The sequence below is a fragment of the Peromyscus eremicus genome, chromosome 15 (assembly GCF_949786415.1).
Source record: "Peromyscus eremicus chromosome 15, PerEre_H2_v1, whole genome shotgun sequence".
NCBI lineage: Eukaryota > Metazoa > Chordata > Mammalia > Rodentia > Cricetidae > Peromyscus > Peromyscus eremicus.
In genome coordinates, this window is record NC_081431.1 from 29,287,357 (window position 1) to 29,299,388 (window position 12,032).

General features: G+C 39.0%; 1 protein-coding gene across 3 annotated transcripts in view; it reads left to right on the plus strand.

Moving 5' to 3' along the window:
* Positions 1-12,032, plus strand: part of Dcaf6 (DDB1 and CUL4 associated factor 6) — a 116,569-nt gene that overhangs the window by 33,762 nt on the left and 70,775 nt on the right. For all 3 annotated transcript variants that reach the window (XM_059280544.1, XM_059280545.1, XM_059280546.1), the window contains exons 6-8: positions 1,281-1,394; positions 1,941-2,076; positions 7,162-7,373. In XM_059280544.1, the coding sequence (XP_059136527.1) occupies positions 1,281-1,394; positions 1,941-2,076; positions 7,162-7,373 (462 nt within the window). The remainder of the gene's footprint in view (positions 1-1,280; positions 1,395-1,940; positions 2,077-7,161; positions 7,374-12,032) is intronic.

Sequence of the window (12,032 nt, forward strand, 5' to 3'; positions counted from 1 at the left end):
AGCATGGTGGTATGCAGGCTGAGTGGAGAAGTAGCTGAGAGTCCTACATCTTCCAGCCAACAGGAAGTCAACTGAGACACTGGCTGGTATCTTCATGTGTGCTCACTAAGTCTCTTACTGGGTCAACGGCTAGACTGGACACAGGTTTCCTAATTGCTTTGTACTCCTAGTCAAGTCCTTGTCACAGGGCATCACTTATAAATGTTTTAATGATTCATATTGTAATTGCCTGGATGAAACTTGTTTTTCTAAACTAGTGAACCAGTTAGATGAAGGAATTAAATCAGTTGTATAAATAATACTTTAGGAAATATGCGCTCCTAAGAATTTGGTTTATAGACAGTAGTATACAAAGTGAAAAATGACCCTTTTATTGAATGAAGTCATCAGAGCTGAGTTAGCAACAAGTTGCAATACATTTTACTAATAAAATGACTTTATAAGTAAATAATTCAACACTGCTAACTCATTGAGGTGATATAATAATCACATTTCTCACATATGTGAAATAAGTCAAAAGTCATATCTTCCTTGAAATATGCATTCCATTCACTTGTGTTAAGTGTGCTTTTTATAACTGACTTTCTCTCATGTATAAGTCTTATTATTTTGTGTTGTTTATAAACTTGTTCAATAAAAGCAAAGAAATATCAATACTTGAAGTTTTAGAGAAAGAGACAACACAATTTTTTTAAATCTGAAAATCAGCTAAAATGAATCTTTCTAGGCTCAAATTCAAGTGTTTATGGGTCTGTGAGCCTGATGGTTTTACCTTTTCCACGTCTATAACCTTTATGCATGCTCTGAATGAGGGTTTCTTCCTCTGCCTTTTAAGTCACCAGTCTTCAAAGCGTTTTCTTCTGTTTGACTTTTTCCACTATCTTATGGTCTTTTCTGACAGATACATTTTTGCCTCCCTCTTTGACTCATAATGACTCTTATAATTATTTTGGCTCCATATGGCTAATTCAGCATAATCTTCCCACTTCGATGTCTTCAATTTAACCATACTTCTAAAGTTATGTTTTTCAGTGTTTATGATTTTGGAAAATCTTATATGAAGTTATATTAATATAATTTCAAAGTAATCATTTTACAAGGCTGCTGTATGTCTGTGTATTCTGTATTTTAAATCATGCTTTGGATAAGTCATAGGTAATGACTTACATGGATAGTTTTGTTGCGTTTACCTTCACGGATGTATCAAACAGTAGCAGTGTATTTCTAAGCCCCCCGTTCAGTTCTTCAGTGGTATTCTTGCACTTTTGTCTCATCTTCAGATTATGACTGTCCCAAATGACCCTTACACCTTCCTGTCCTGTGGGGAAGATGGAACCGTTCGGTGGTTTGACACACGCATCAAAACTAGCTGCACAAAAGAAGACTGCAAAGATGTAAGAGTCCAAGTTCTGTACCAGTGACTTAGACAAATCAATTATGACTCAATGAGATACCTTTGGTGATCATTTCATTATTCCAAATGCTTTTAAACCATGTATTAGTCCACACCTTAGGAGGGTACAGGTGTCCTTTTCTAGATAACGTCCTCATAATAATACAAAGATTAAGAAGTGGAAGAATTATTTCCTTAGTAAAGCTTATTATATGTGTAGTTGGAAAGTATAAAGAAAATCCAATGACTACAGAATAATTCCTAACTACCAAGATGTTCAATTTATGAAATTGGTAAATATATGTGATAGAAATAATATTGTGAGGTTTCCTGTTGGCTAAATACGCTAGAAATGAATTCTCACAGTCTTAAAAAATAAATTACAAGAAAACCATATTGTTGTGTTTTCCCTTTTCCTTTTTGCTCACTGAATTAGAATGTCTGAGATAGGTTATTATCTTATAGTTAGAGGGAAAATGTTTTACATTTAGAGTGTGTTCACTTCTGTATAGCTCTATGTAACTGGTCTCATGCCTGTTTTTTGTAGGATATTTTAATCAACTGCCGGCGTGCTGCCACATCTGTGGCTATTTGTCCCCCAGTACCGTATTACCTTGCTGTGGGTTGTTCTGATAGCTCAGTACGGATTTATGACCGGCGGATGCTGGGCACAAGAGCTACAGGTGAGGAAATATTTGGCAAAATTTGGGGCCATTTAAAGAAATGTTTATGACATTTTACATTTACATTTTACATTTAGTTTTTAATTTTGTTATAAAATATGATTTAAATAACATAGATTATTCTAAGAGGAAAAGTATTTTGCCAATTTTAAATGCTCTGTTGGAAACTAGGCATAGTGCTGCGTGCCTGTAGTCTCAGCACTCTAGCTGGAGGCAGGAGGGTCAGAAGTTCAGGGTCATTCCTGTTGAGGCCAACATGCACTACATGAGACCTTGTCTCAAGATAAAGAGAGCAGACTCTAGTGGAATAATGCTTTCACAGTTCATCGATATAAAAGAACCATAACAGGAGCTGGGGAGATGTTTCAGTGATTAAGAGCATTTGCTGTTCTTACAGAGGACTTGAGTTTGGTTCCCTGCACCCGTGTTAGGCAGCTCACAACTGCACTGGATGCTTCACAACTGTCAATAACTCCCACTGTAGAGAATCTGATGTGTATTCTTCTGACCTCCTTAGGTACCTGCACCCAGGTACACATACGCACCCCCAACATACACACACACACACACACACACACACACACACACACACACACACTCTCAAGCAAACACTCATACACATAAAACAAATCTGAAAAAAGTTATAACACACTTGATTTGTTTCTTTCCCAAGGCTGCCATATCAAAGTGAGTCTCTTGAAATGCTAGAAATGTGTTTTCTTGTATTTCTAGAATTTAGCTATCTGAAATCAAGATGTCTTAGGGTTAGTTCTACTAGAGACTTCGGGAGCATCTGCTCTGTGCCTCTCTTTTGCCTCATGATAATTGGTGCCAAATTTTGGCAATGTCAGGAGAACACTTTGATTTATAAACCTACGATTTCTTGAAAGTAATTAGGAGACATATTGATAAAGGAAAATAGATTTACTTATATTTTGGCCAAACTGTGGAGAGAAGGATTCCTACTTTCTCTCTGCCTTTCTGTAGCAGTGTTATAATTTTATGGAAAGGCTGAAACAAGAGCCAGGAAGTAGGGGTGTACAATTTAGACAGATCTATGTCAAATCTCTTCCTGGAAGTCATATTCTTCCTCCAGATGTTCTTGGGGCTTTAGCCCTTACTGCTTCCAAAATGATAGTCCTGGGGAAATTTTAATTCTCTGGGACCCATTGTTTTAACAGCCACAGAGAAGGATACAAGTGTCTCTTTTTAGACTGTCTCCTTTGCTGCCAGTGCAGTTCCAAAATCGGACTTCAATTCCAGTAGTCACAGCAGTCCAAGCTAAGCAGATATAAACATATGCTACATATTATTTGATACCCAAGTCCAGTTAAAAAGATCACGCATGTGTACATGTACATATATACAAAGATGAGTATCAAATGTATAGTCACATGTTATGTTATGGAAAATAAGGGACTTGGGCAGAAACTACCAATGTCAGTAATAACCAACCTATATGATTGTCAAATGGGAAGGAATACCAGATGAGAGCGTTTCTGGTTTTCCTTTTTTTTAATAATTTATTTATTTTTATTTTATGTGCATCGATGTTTTGCCTGCACATATGTTTGTGTGAGGGTGTTGGACCCTGGAGTTGTGAGCAGGCATGTGGGTACTGGGAATAGAACCCAGGTCCTTTGGAGGAGCAGTCAGGACTCTTAACCGCTGAGCCATCTCTCTACCCCCTCTGTTTTGTTTTTAATCAGTGAATTCTTTGACAATTTCACACATTTGTGTACTATATTTTGATCGCGTTCCTCCTCCATTCTTCTCCCTGCAACCCTTCTATTCCAACACCGGCCTTCCTGCCTTTATGTCACTTTGCCTCAATAGCCTGCTGAGTTTAATAGAGTTGCTTGTATGTGCATACATGTGGCTTATTTACTGGACGTGGACAGCTCACCAGTGGCTACATCTCTGAAGAAAAATTACTCCCCTTCCCTAGCCCCATCAACTCCCAGTCGCTCTTCAGTTGGAGGTGGGGCTCCTGTACCACATCAGTGTTAGACTGTCAATGGGCTTATCTTATGCAGGCAACCACAGCACCTTGTGAGTTCATGAATGCAATAGCAGCGTTACCAAAACAGCATTTCACATCACTCCTTCCCATCCTCAGACTTTTACATTCTGAGAGCCTTTCTCTTTTGAACTGTGATGAGGAAGGAGTCCTGTCAATTTGAATATGCACATTTTGGGTGAAACTGTATGATAATATGAAATAATATGAAATTATAGGCTTAATTATTACTCTCAACAGAGGCAAGACAATTTACATTTTTAGCAGAATTACACAGCTTTGGAATCCTTAGAATTTAGTATTCCTAGGCTAATTGAACTCTCTCCTCTCATCCTGAATTGAACTGAAGACAACCAGAGTTTTTAAAATTGGGATTATAAACTAGACGTTGTGGTCAATGCCTGTAATCCCAGGACTGGGGAGGCAAGAGAGGAGAATCATGAGTTCAAGGCCAGCCTCAACTATGCAGCCAGATCACAAGGTTTCAAAATGCCAAGGACAAGAGATGTAGCTTAGTGGTCGAGTACTAGCCTAGCATGTGCATGTCCCTGGGTTTCGTCCCTCCACCACAAAAAAGTAAATCAATTTTAGGAATAAGGGAGGGGAGTATATAAGATGTAGCTGAAGAGTATAGCCAAGAATGCCTCATAGTAAAGTAGTTTGAGAAACATAGACAGTAGTCCTAAAAGCTAACTAAACAGTTTACACACAAAAGTAAAACCATTATGAGACATAAATGCAAGAGTGGAAGTTGGATAAGAGAAAATGAGAAAAAGAACACATGTGGAATGGGTTGTTGGCACAGTTCCAAAGTTGAAAGGCGGCATTTTCAGATCCTTCAGGCTCTAGCAGCTCTCTGTGCTTGTGAGGGAGGAGTGAGTGACAGCCTTGGTCTCTGCAGCCTCAGTGTTCTTGGCATTTGGGTGCTGGAGAGTGAGGTCATAAGTTCTTGGCAGTTGCCTTGGACTCCTGCCCTCCGCTGTGGCCTCTTGGTCCTGCAGGTTGGAGCAGTACTTGTTTTGTAGTTTCTGCTGCTTTCTCGGTAAATGAATTTTAGAGGGAGGTGGTGGGGACTCCAGGGAAGCTGCTTCTGTGAGTTATCAGCCATTCAGAGATACAGTTGTTTTTTAATCTGCAAAATGTTCCTAGCACTAAGTTCATTTGTCAAGTACAGCTATAACATACAAAGTGACTTGGAAGGAAAGAGCAAGCGTGTCCCTTCTGAGAGAGATCCTTTTTAAAAGTTCCTCTGAGCTACTGTGCTCTCAGGTGACCAAGGCCCTGGTAGCTTTGAGAGAAATGGACTAGATGGCTCGCAAGGCTCCCCAGGGGTGGCAGGAATCCCTGGTATGCCCAGATACCCTGGACTTCCTGGTTCTAGTGTCTGGGAGCCAGCCTTCTACACCCTGCAGACTATTCAGGGAGCATTCAGTAAAGGTCCCAGAGAACGGTGAAGGCTGTATTGACTCCTTCATGAACCATCCCTGATAGAGGAACCTGGAAGAGAAAGACCATCCAAAGCTACAATAAAAAGAATAGCATATTGCCTTCAACATGATTATAACAGTCAGAGTTAAAACAATGGTGCTTGTTGAGCAGGCCCTTTCTCCTTTGTCTTGGAAGACAGAAGAGTCATCAGAAATTTTTTAAAAATTAAATTCTCTTTAAATACATAATCCTCTTCTTGAGATCTTTTATTGTACTATATATCATGAGCCATTGTGCATTATTTGGTTTACCTTAGTTGCAGTGGTTATTTACATTTTTAATTTAGATATTTTCAGATGATTGATTTAGTTATCTAGAGGATTACTAGACTAGGAAGAAACCTCAGTACATTCAACAGAATAGGTGTTTAAAATCTTCAACAATATATTCTCTCAACAATGAAAGAGGGATGGAGAAATGGCTAAGCTGTCCAGAGGACCTGGGTTTGGTTCCCAGCACCCACAGAGTGGTTAACAGCCATTTGTAATTCCAGTTCTAGGGGATCCAGTGCCCTGTTCCAGCCTCCATGGGCAGTGCACATACAGGGTTCATAGACACACATGTGGACAAAATACCCATACACATTAAAAAAAAATCTCAAAAATTTTTAATGGCAAGAAAAGGCTCTGTCATAGGATGTGGTTTTCTTACATCACATGTATTTCATCCTCAGCCTAACTTCATGTTGAGTCGAATATATTACACCCCAAACCTACTAATATTTTGAGTTCTATGTGAAAGCAAAGAAATGATTTTAATATCCCGGCACCTCTAAGTTATATTAATGAGGTTATTTATTTTAAAGGGTTGTTCAAAAACTAGATAATGGTTTCTAAAATATATAAGTGAATAAATAAACAAGTAGCCAATAAACAATTAGAATTGTATTCAACCTGCTCTGCCAAGTGTCAGGTTTCCTCTTATAGAAATGATCTTAATTTGAATGAAAAGTTTGGAGAAGACTTAGTGCAGAAATCAACTATTAGTAAACATTATTTCAGCAAATCATGTAGTTTGGAATTCTGAAGGATGGTAAGTTGGTTTCTTTGTTGTTTTGTTTGTGTGTTTAAATATGTTGTGTGTATCAGCTTGACATACCTGGGAAGAGGGAATCTCAAATGAGGAATTGTCTTAGTCAGATAGGCGTGTGGGTATCCCTACGTGGTATCCTGTTTTCTAAATTGCTAATTGATGTAGGCTCTTTGTGGGCCTGGGCAGTATAAGAAGGGTAGCTGAGCAAGCCAAGGGAAGCAACCCAGGAAGCAGCTTTCCACCATTGAGTTCCTGTCCTGACTTCCCTCAGTGATGAGCTGTGATTGGGAGTGTAAGCCAAGTTAAACCTTTCCTTCTCAAGTCCCTTTTGGTGTTTGTCATAGCAACAGAACTGGAACATAGGCTGTCTTTATAGCATTCTTTCTTGTTTTGTTAAAAAGGAAACCTCTTATAGATACAGAAAGTGATAATTTGGGTTTATATTGTTATATCATTTCATGTATCCCATAATTCAGGCTAAGAGTTTCTTAAATGTTTATTATATTTGGAACACTATTAATTTTGAGTAAACTCCTGTTATTTAGGGAATTATGCAGGCCGAGGAACTACTGGGATGGTTGCTCGATTTATCCCGTCTCATCTTAGTAATAAATCCTGCAGAGTGACGTCTCTGTGTTACAGTGAAGATGGCCAAGAGATTCTTGTTAGTTATTCTTCAGATTACATCTATCTGTTTGACCCCAAAGATGACACAGCACGAGAACTTAAAACTCCTGCAGAGGAGAGGCGAGAAGAGGTAAGATTACTCAAAACTAGACTATTCATGGGGAGATGCCTGTAATTCCCAGGAGAAGGCAGGATAGATGATCATCCTTGGCTAAGTAAGTTTGAGGTCAGCCTGGGCTACATATGATGCTGTCTCAAAAAAAGGAAAAGAAATAGAAGAGTTAAGTGTTCAAATAAATAAGTCAATGCATTGATTTTTGAAGGGTTTATGCTTTAGGGAACATATGAAAGAACAGGCTGATAAATAGCTCTGGAAAATGAGCTAATTTTAGGAAATACGTAATATAAAACCTTTAACCTTGTAGATGCACAACACAGCATAAACAATCAACAGCTCTAGTACTTGGAGGAGAATCAGTTAAGACAGTGGACAATGTGATGGTAAACGTCTACGAGATTGTGTTCATGCACCAAGTGCCCACCCCTTACCATTCACTGTTTACACGCAGGCAACAGTTCCGTCCTCTCTCAGTTGTACCTTTTTTTTCAGTTATAGGTTAGTGGCATGTAACAATAGCCCTAGGTACATGTTATAAAATTCACTTGAGAAAGTAGGAAAAGTTCAAGAGGGCATTTCTGTAAAAGGTGAATGAATTGAATTACTGTGACCAAAATAGAAAAGTGGGAAGCTAGAAGTGCATTTTGGACAGTATACAACCATGGGAACATATTTGGTTTAGCTTGTTAGGCTTTTCCTAAAATGCATGCCATGTTGGACTTTCAAAAATACTTTATTAAAGATTTACTTTTAATGTTTAAAGATTTTATTATTTTATATGTATGATAGTTTTGCTTGTATGTATGTCTATGCATCATGTACATGCTTATTGCATGCCAAAGGCCAGAAGAGCGTGTCTCATCCCCTAGAATTGGAGTTACAGAAGACTGTGAGCTGCCATGTTGGTGCTGGGAACCAAACTAGTGTTCTCTAGAAGAGCAGCAAGTGCTCTTAACCACTGAGCCATCTCTGTATTCCTAACTTTGATCTTTTTATTTTGCAATGATCTATGCTTGTTCTATACATTGGCTTATTAAATGTTGTTTCTTAAATTAAGTAATTGTTAATTAATAGTGGTTTGGTATTAACTAAGTATTAATGAGCTTATATTATTTGATTTATGGTAATAGAGATTGAACCCAGGGCCTCACATTATAGGCAAGCACTGAGCTGTATTCTTAACATTTTGCACATTTAAAGGAAGAACGTAGCAAATGTGTAATTCCCATGAGATGAAAAACTAAATTCAGTTGTGAATACTGATGACATGACCACTACAAGTGAAAGACCCTGGCCCTTCAGACTTACACCCCCAAGCCTCAGGAAGAGAGAAACTTCAAGCACCAGGAAATGAGAAACTAAAAATCTAGTTCCAAGGGCCACCTGACTCAGCCACTACTCAATCACCCCTGTAACAATATAACAATGTAAAAAGATTTCTGTTAAGAGATGTGCTCAACTGTGACTGGGATAGTTGCAGGTGTTCCAAGAAGGACCACCATGACCTGTGTGTAAGCTCCACTCCCGCCCTGATGAGGTTTACGTAACTGTACCCCCTCTGTGATCACCCTGTGATCAGGCCATGAAATTGTATGGGAATTGTAATCTTGTGGGTTTTGTGGGTTTTTCCTTTAAAAGTCCTTACGGGGCTGCAGTAAGATGCGGCTCTTGCTCTTGGGAGCAGAGTTTGCCCTTCTGTACAGAAGCCAATAAATTCCTCGTGCTGTTGCATCAACTGGACTGGAGTCTGGGTTCTTGGGGCGCCCACTTGAGACCATAAACTTTGGGGTCCAACACAAGGTATGGTTGAAAGGAAGGTTTTCATTGTAGATATGAGGGGAGTACAGCCAGAGGCATCTGGGAGAATCCAGAGCAGAGAAAGTAGTGGACTGATCTGGCCTTGAATGGAGAGATGGGGTTGGGAGAATGAGAGGTAAAGACTGAGAGAGGAAGACAAAAGAGATGGAGCATAGCCAAAATAGTGGGGTTATAAGGAGGATGAGAAGCCAGGGATGGAAACCCTGGACTGAAGCATTTAGGGGAAGGGGTAGGGTGAGAAGAGCCAGGATGCCAGCGTGAACTCTGAAATGTCTAACAGCTGCTTGTGATAGTGAGGGAGGCTGCAGGCCAGCATGTGCTTTGGTATGCTAATAGGTATCATGGATGGCCATTTGTTCTTTCTGCCAGTGATAAGGAAACGGCTCCTTTGGTGGAGGGGAGCAGGCTTCATAAATTGCTGAAGAATGCTGCTTTTAGCTAACCGCCAGAACTTGGGCTTGACAAGTTATTATAAAATTAGAAAAAAATAATTGTTTTGTAGATGAATTTTAAGATGTTGAATGTAACAGTATATTTATGTAAAGTAGGAAAATTATAAGTTATTTATGAGTTTATTGGACGGATTGAAGACAAATTCTGCTGTGTCACTTTGTTGCTGCTGTGTAGTTTCCCCTTGAGACATGTGGGTAAGTATAGTTGCAGTCAGTCTCTGTGACTGAGAGATAATGAAAAACTGGGAAGTGTACAGACGTTTTGAAAGTGGGCCGGCCAACTTTGCTATCATAGACTCCTTAGCTAAAGATGATTATATCATCAGGACTAATGCTGAATCATTTTGTGGAGATGTTTTTCTTAGTATGCGTTGTTGAATCCACCAAGTTAAAAACAATAATTCTAAAATCTGAATTATAAAACTGAACCATACTTATTATATTTAGCCAAACAAGAGTTTTATATGTATGTGAAATTAATGAGCTAGCTTCTTTTTAATTTCCATAGTTTTTCATTTGATATTTTTATGTTAAAACTTAGAAAATAATATTTAGATCAGCTATTCTTAACCCAACAATTATTTATTAGGTACCTCTGTACACTTAGTTTTAAACTTCAGAAAAATGATTACATGAGCTGGGTGCATGCCTTTAATCTCAGCAATCAAGAGGAAGAGACAAGTGGATCTCTGAGTTTGGGGCCAGCCCGGTCTACAGAGCAAGGACAGCCAGAGCTACACAGAAAACTCTGTCTTGGAAAACCAAAAAGAGAAGGAGGAGGAGGAGGAGGAGGAGGAGGAGGAGGAGGAGGAGGAAGAGGAGGAGGAGGAGGAGGAGGAGGAGGGGAGAAGAAAATGATTACATAAAGACTTGGCCCCTTCATTTAAGCCAGCAAAGTACTGGAGTGTCTCTGACTCCCCTCCTCCCAGTGCTGGGGTTAGGAGTATACCTGACCACACTCACTTTTTGCATGGATTCTAATAATTCCAAGGTCCTCATACTTACGCAGCAAACACTCTTACCACCGAGCCATCTGCCTAGTCACAATCAACTTGTAAAAGTATATAATTAATTAAGTATTGTATATTCACAAAGTAATGCAGCTAATATCATTGTTGATACTCTTATCATATTAATCAACCGAGAGAGCATGCTAAGTGAAAGAAAATAGATACAAAAAGATACATATTGTATTATTCCACTGATATGCAATACTATCCAGAATACACACATCTTTTCTTTTAAAGATTTATTTATTTATTTTATATATATGAGTGCTCTATCGAAATTTTGCCTGAAGAGGGTATCATATTCCACTATAGATGGTTGTGAACCGCTATGTGGTTGCTGGGAATTGAACTCAGGACCTCTGGAAGAGCAGCCAGTGCTCTTTTTTTTTTTTGTTTTTTTTTTTTTTGTTTTTTTCGAGACAGGGTTTCTCTGTGTAGCTTTGCGCCTTTCCTGGGACTCACTTGGTAGCTCAGGCTGGCCTCGAACTCACAGAGATCCGCCTGGCTCTGCCTCCCGAGCGCTGGGATTAAAGGCGTGCGCCACCACCGCCCGGCCAGCCAGTGCTCTTAACCACTGAGCCATTTCTCTGGCCCAGAATACATACATCTTTAGAGAGAGAAAGTAGATTATTGGTTTTCTGGACCTTTGAGAAGGGACAGGTGAAGAGTGGCTGCTGATGGGAGATAAATGAAATGTTCTAGAATCAGATAATGATAACAGTTGATACTAATCTCTGAAGGGTGCCCTTTGACTTAGAAGTTAATTATTGAGCTTAGTATTGACTCTTTACATCTATCTATCTATCTATCTATTTATCTATCTATCTATCTATCTATCTATCTATCTATCTATCTATCTATGTGTTTGTATACATACCATAGTGCACATGTGGAAATCAGTACAGCTTTTTTTAAAAACCTTTTTGTTGTGGTTTTTTATTTTTGTTTTTTGTTTGTTTGTTGTTGTTGTTTTTTTCAAAACAGAGTTTCTCTGTGTAGCCCTGGCTGTCCTGGAACTTGCTCTGTAGACCAGGCTGGCCTTGAATTCAAAGAGATCAGCCTGCTTCTGTCTTCCAAGTGTTGGAATTAAAAGCATGTGCCACCACTGCCTGCCTGGTTTAGAGGAGAACTTTAAAAAGTTGATTCTTTCTTTCTGCCATATTGGTTCCTAGGACCAAACTAGATTTGGCAGCAGGAACATTTGCCCACAGCATTGGCTCACTGGCCTCTACTGTTGACTTTTTTTTTCTGTTTTGTTTTTTAATGATGATATGTGAATTTGGCAAATGTTTACTCATTGGTGTGCAAGTTAGTTTTTTGTCAACTTGACACAGACCTAGACATATCTGGGAAAAGAATCTCAATTCATGAATTGCCCCCATTAATTTGTC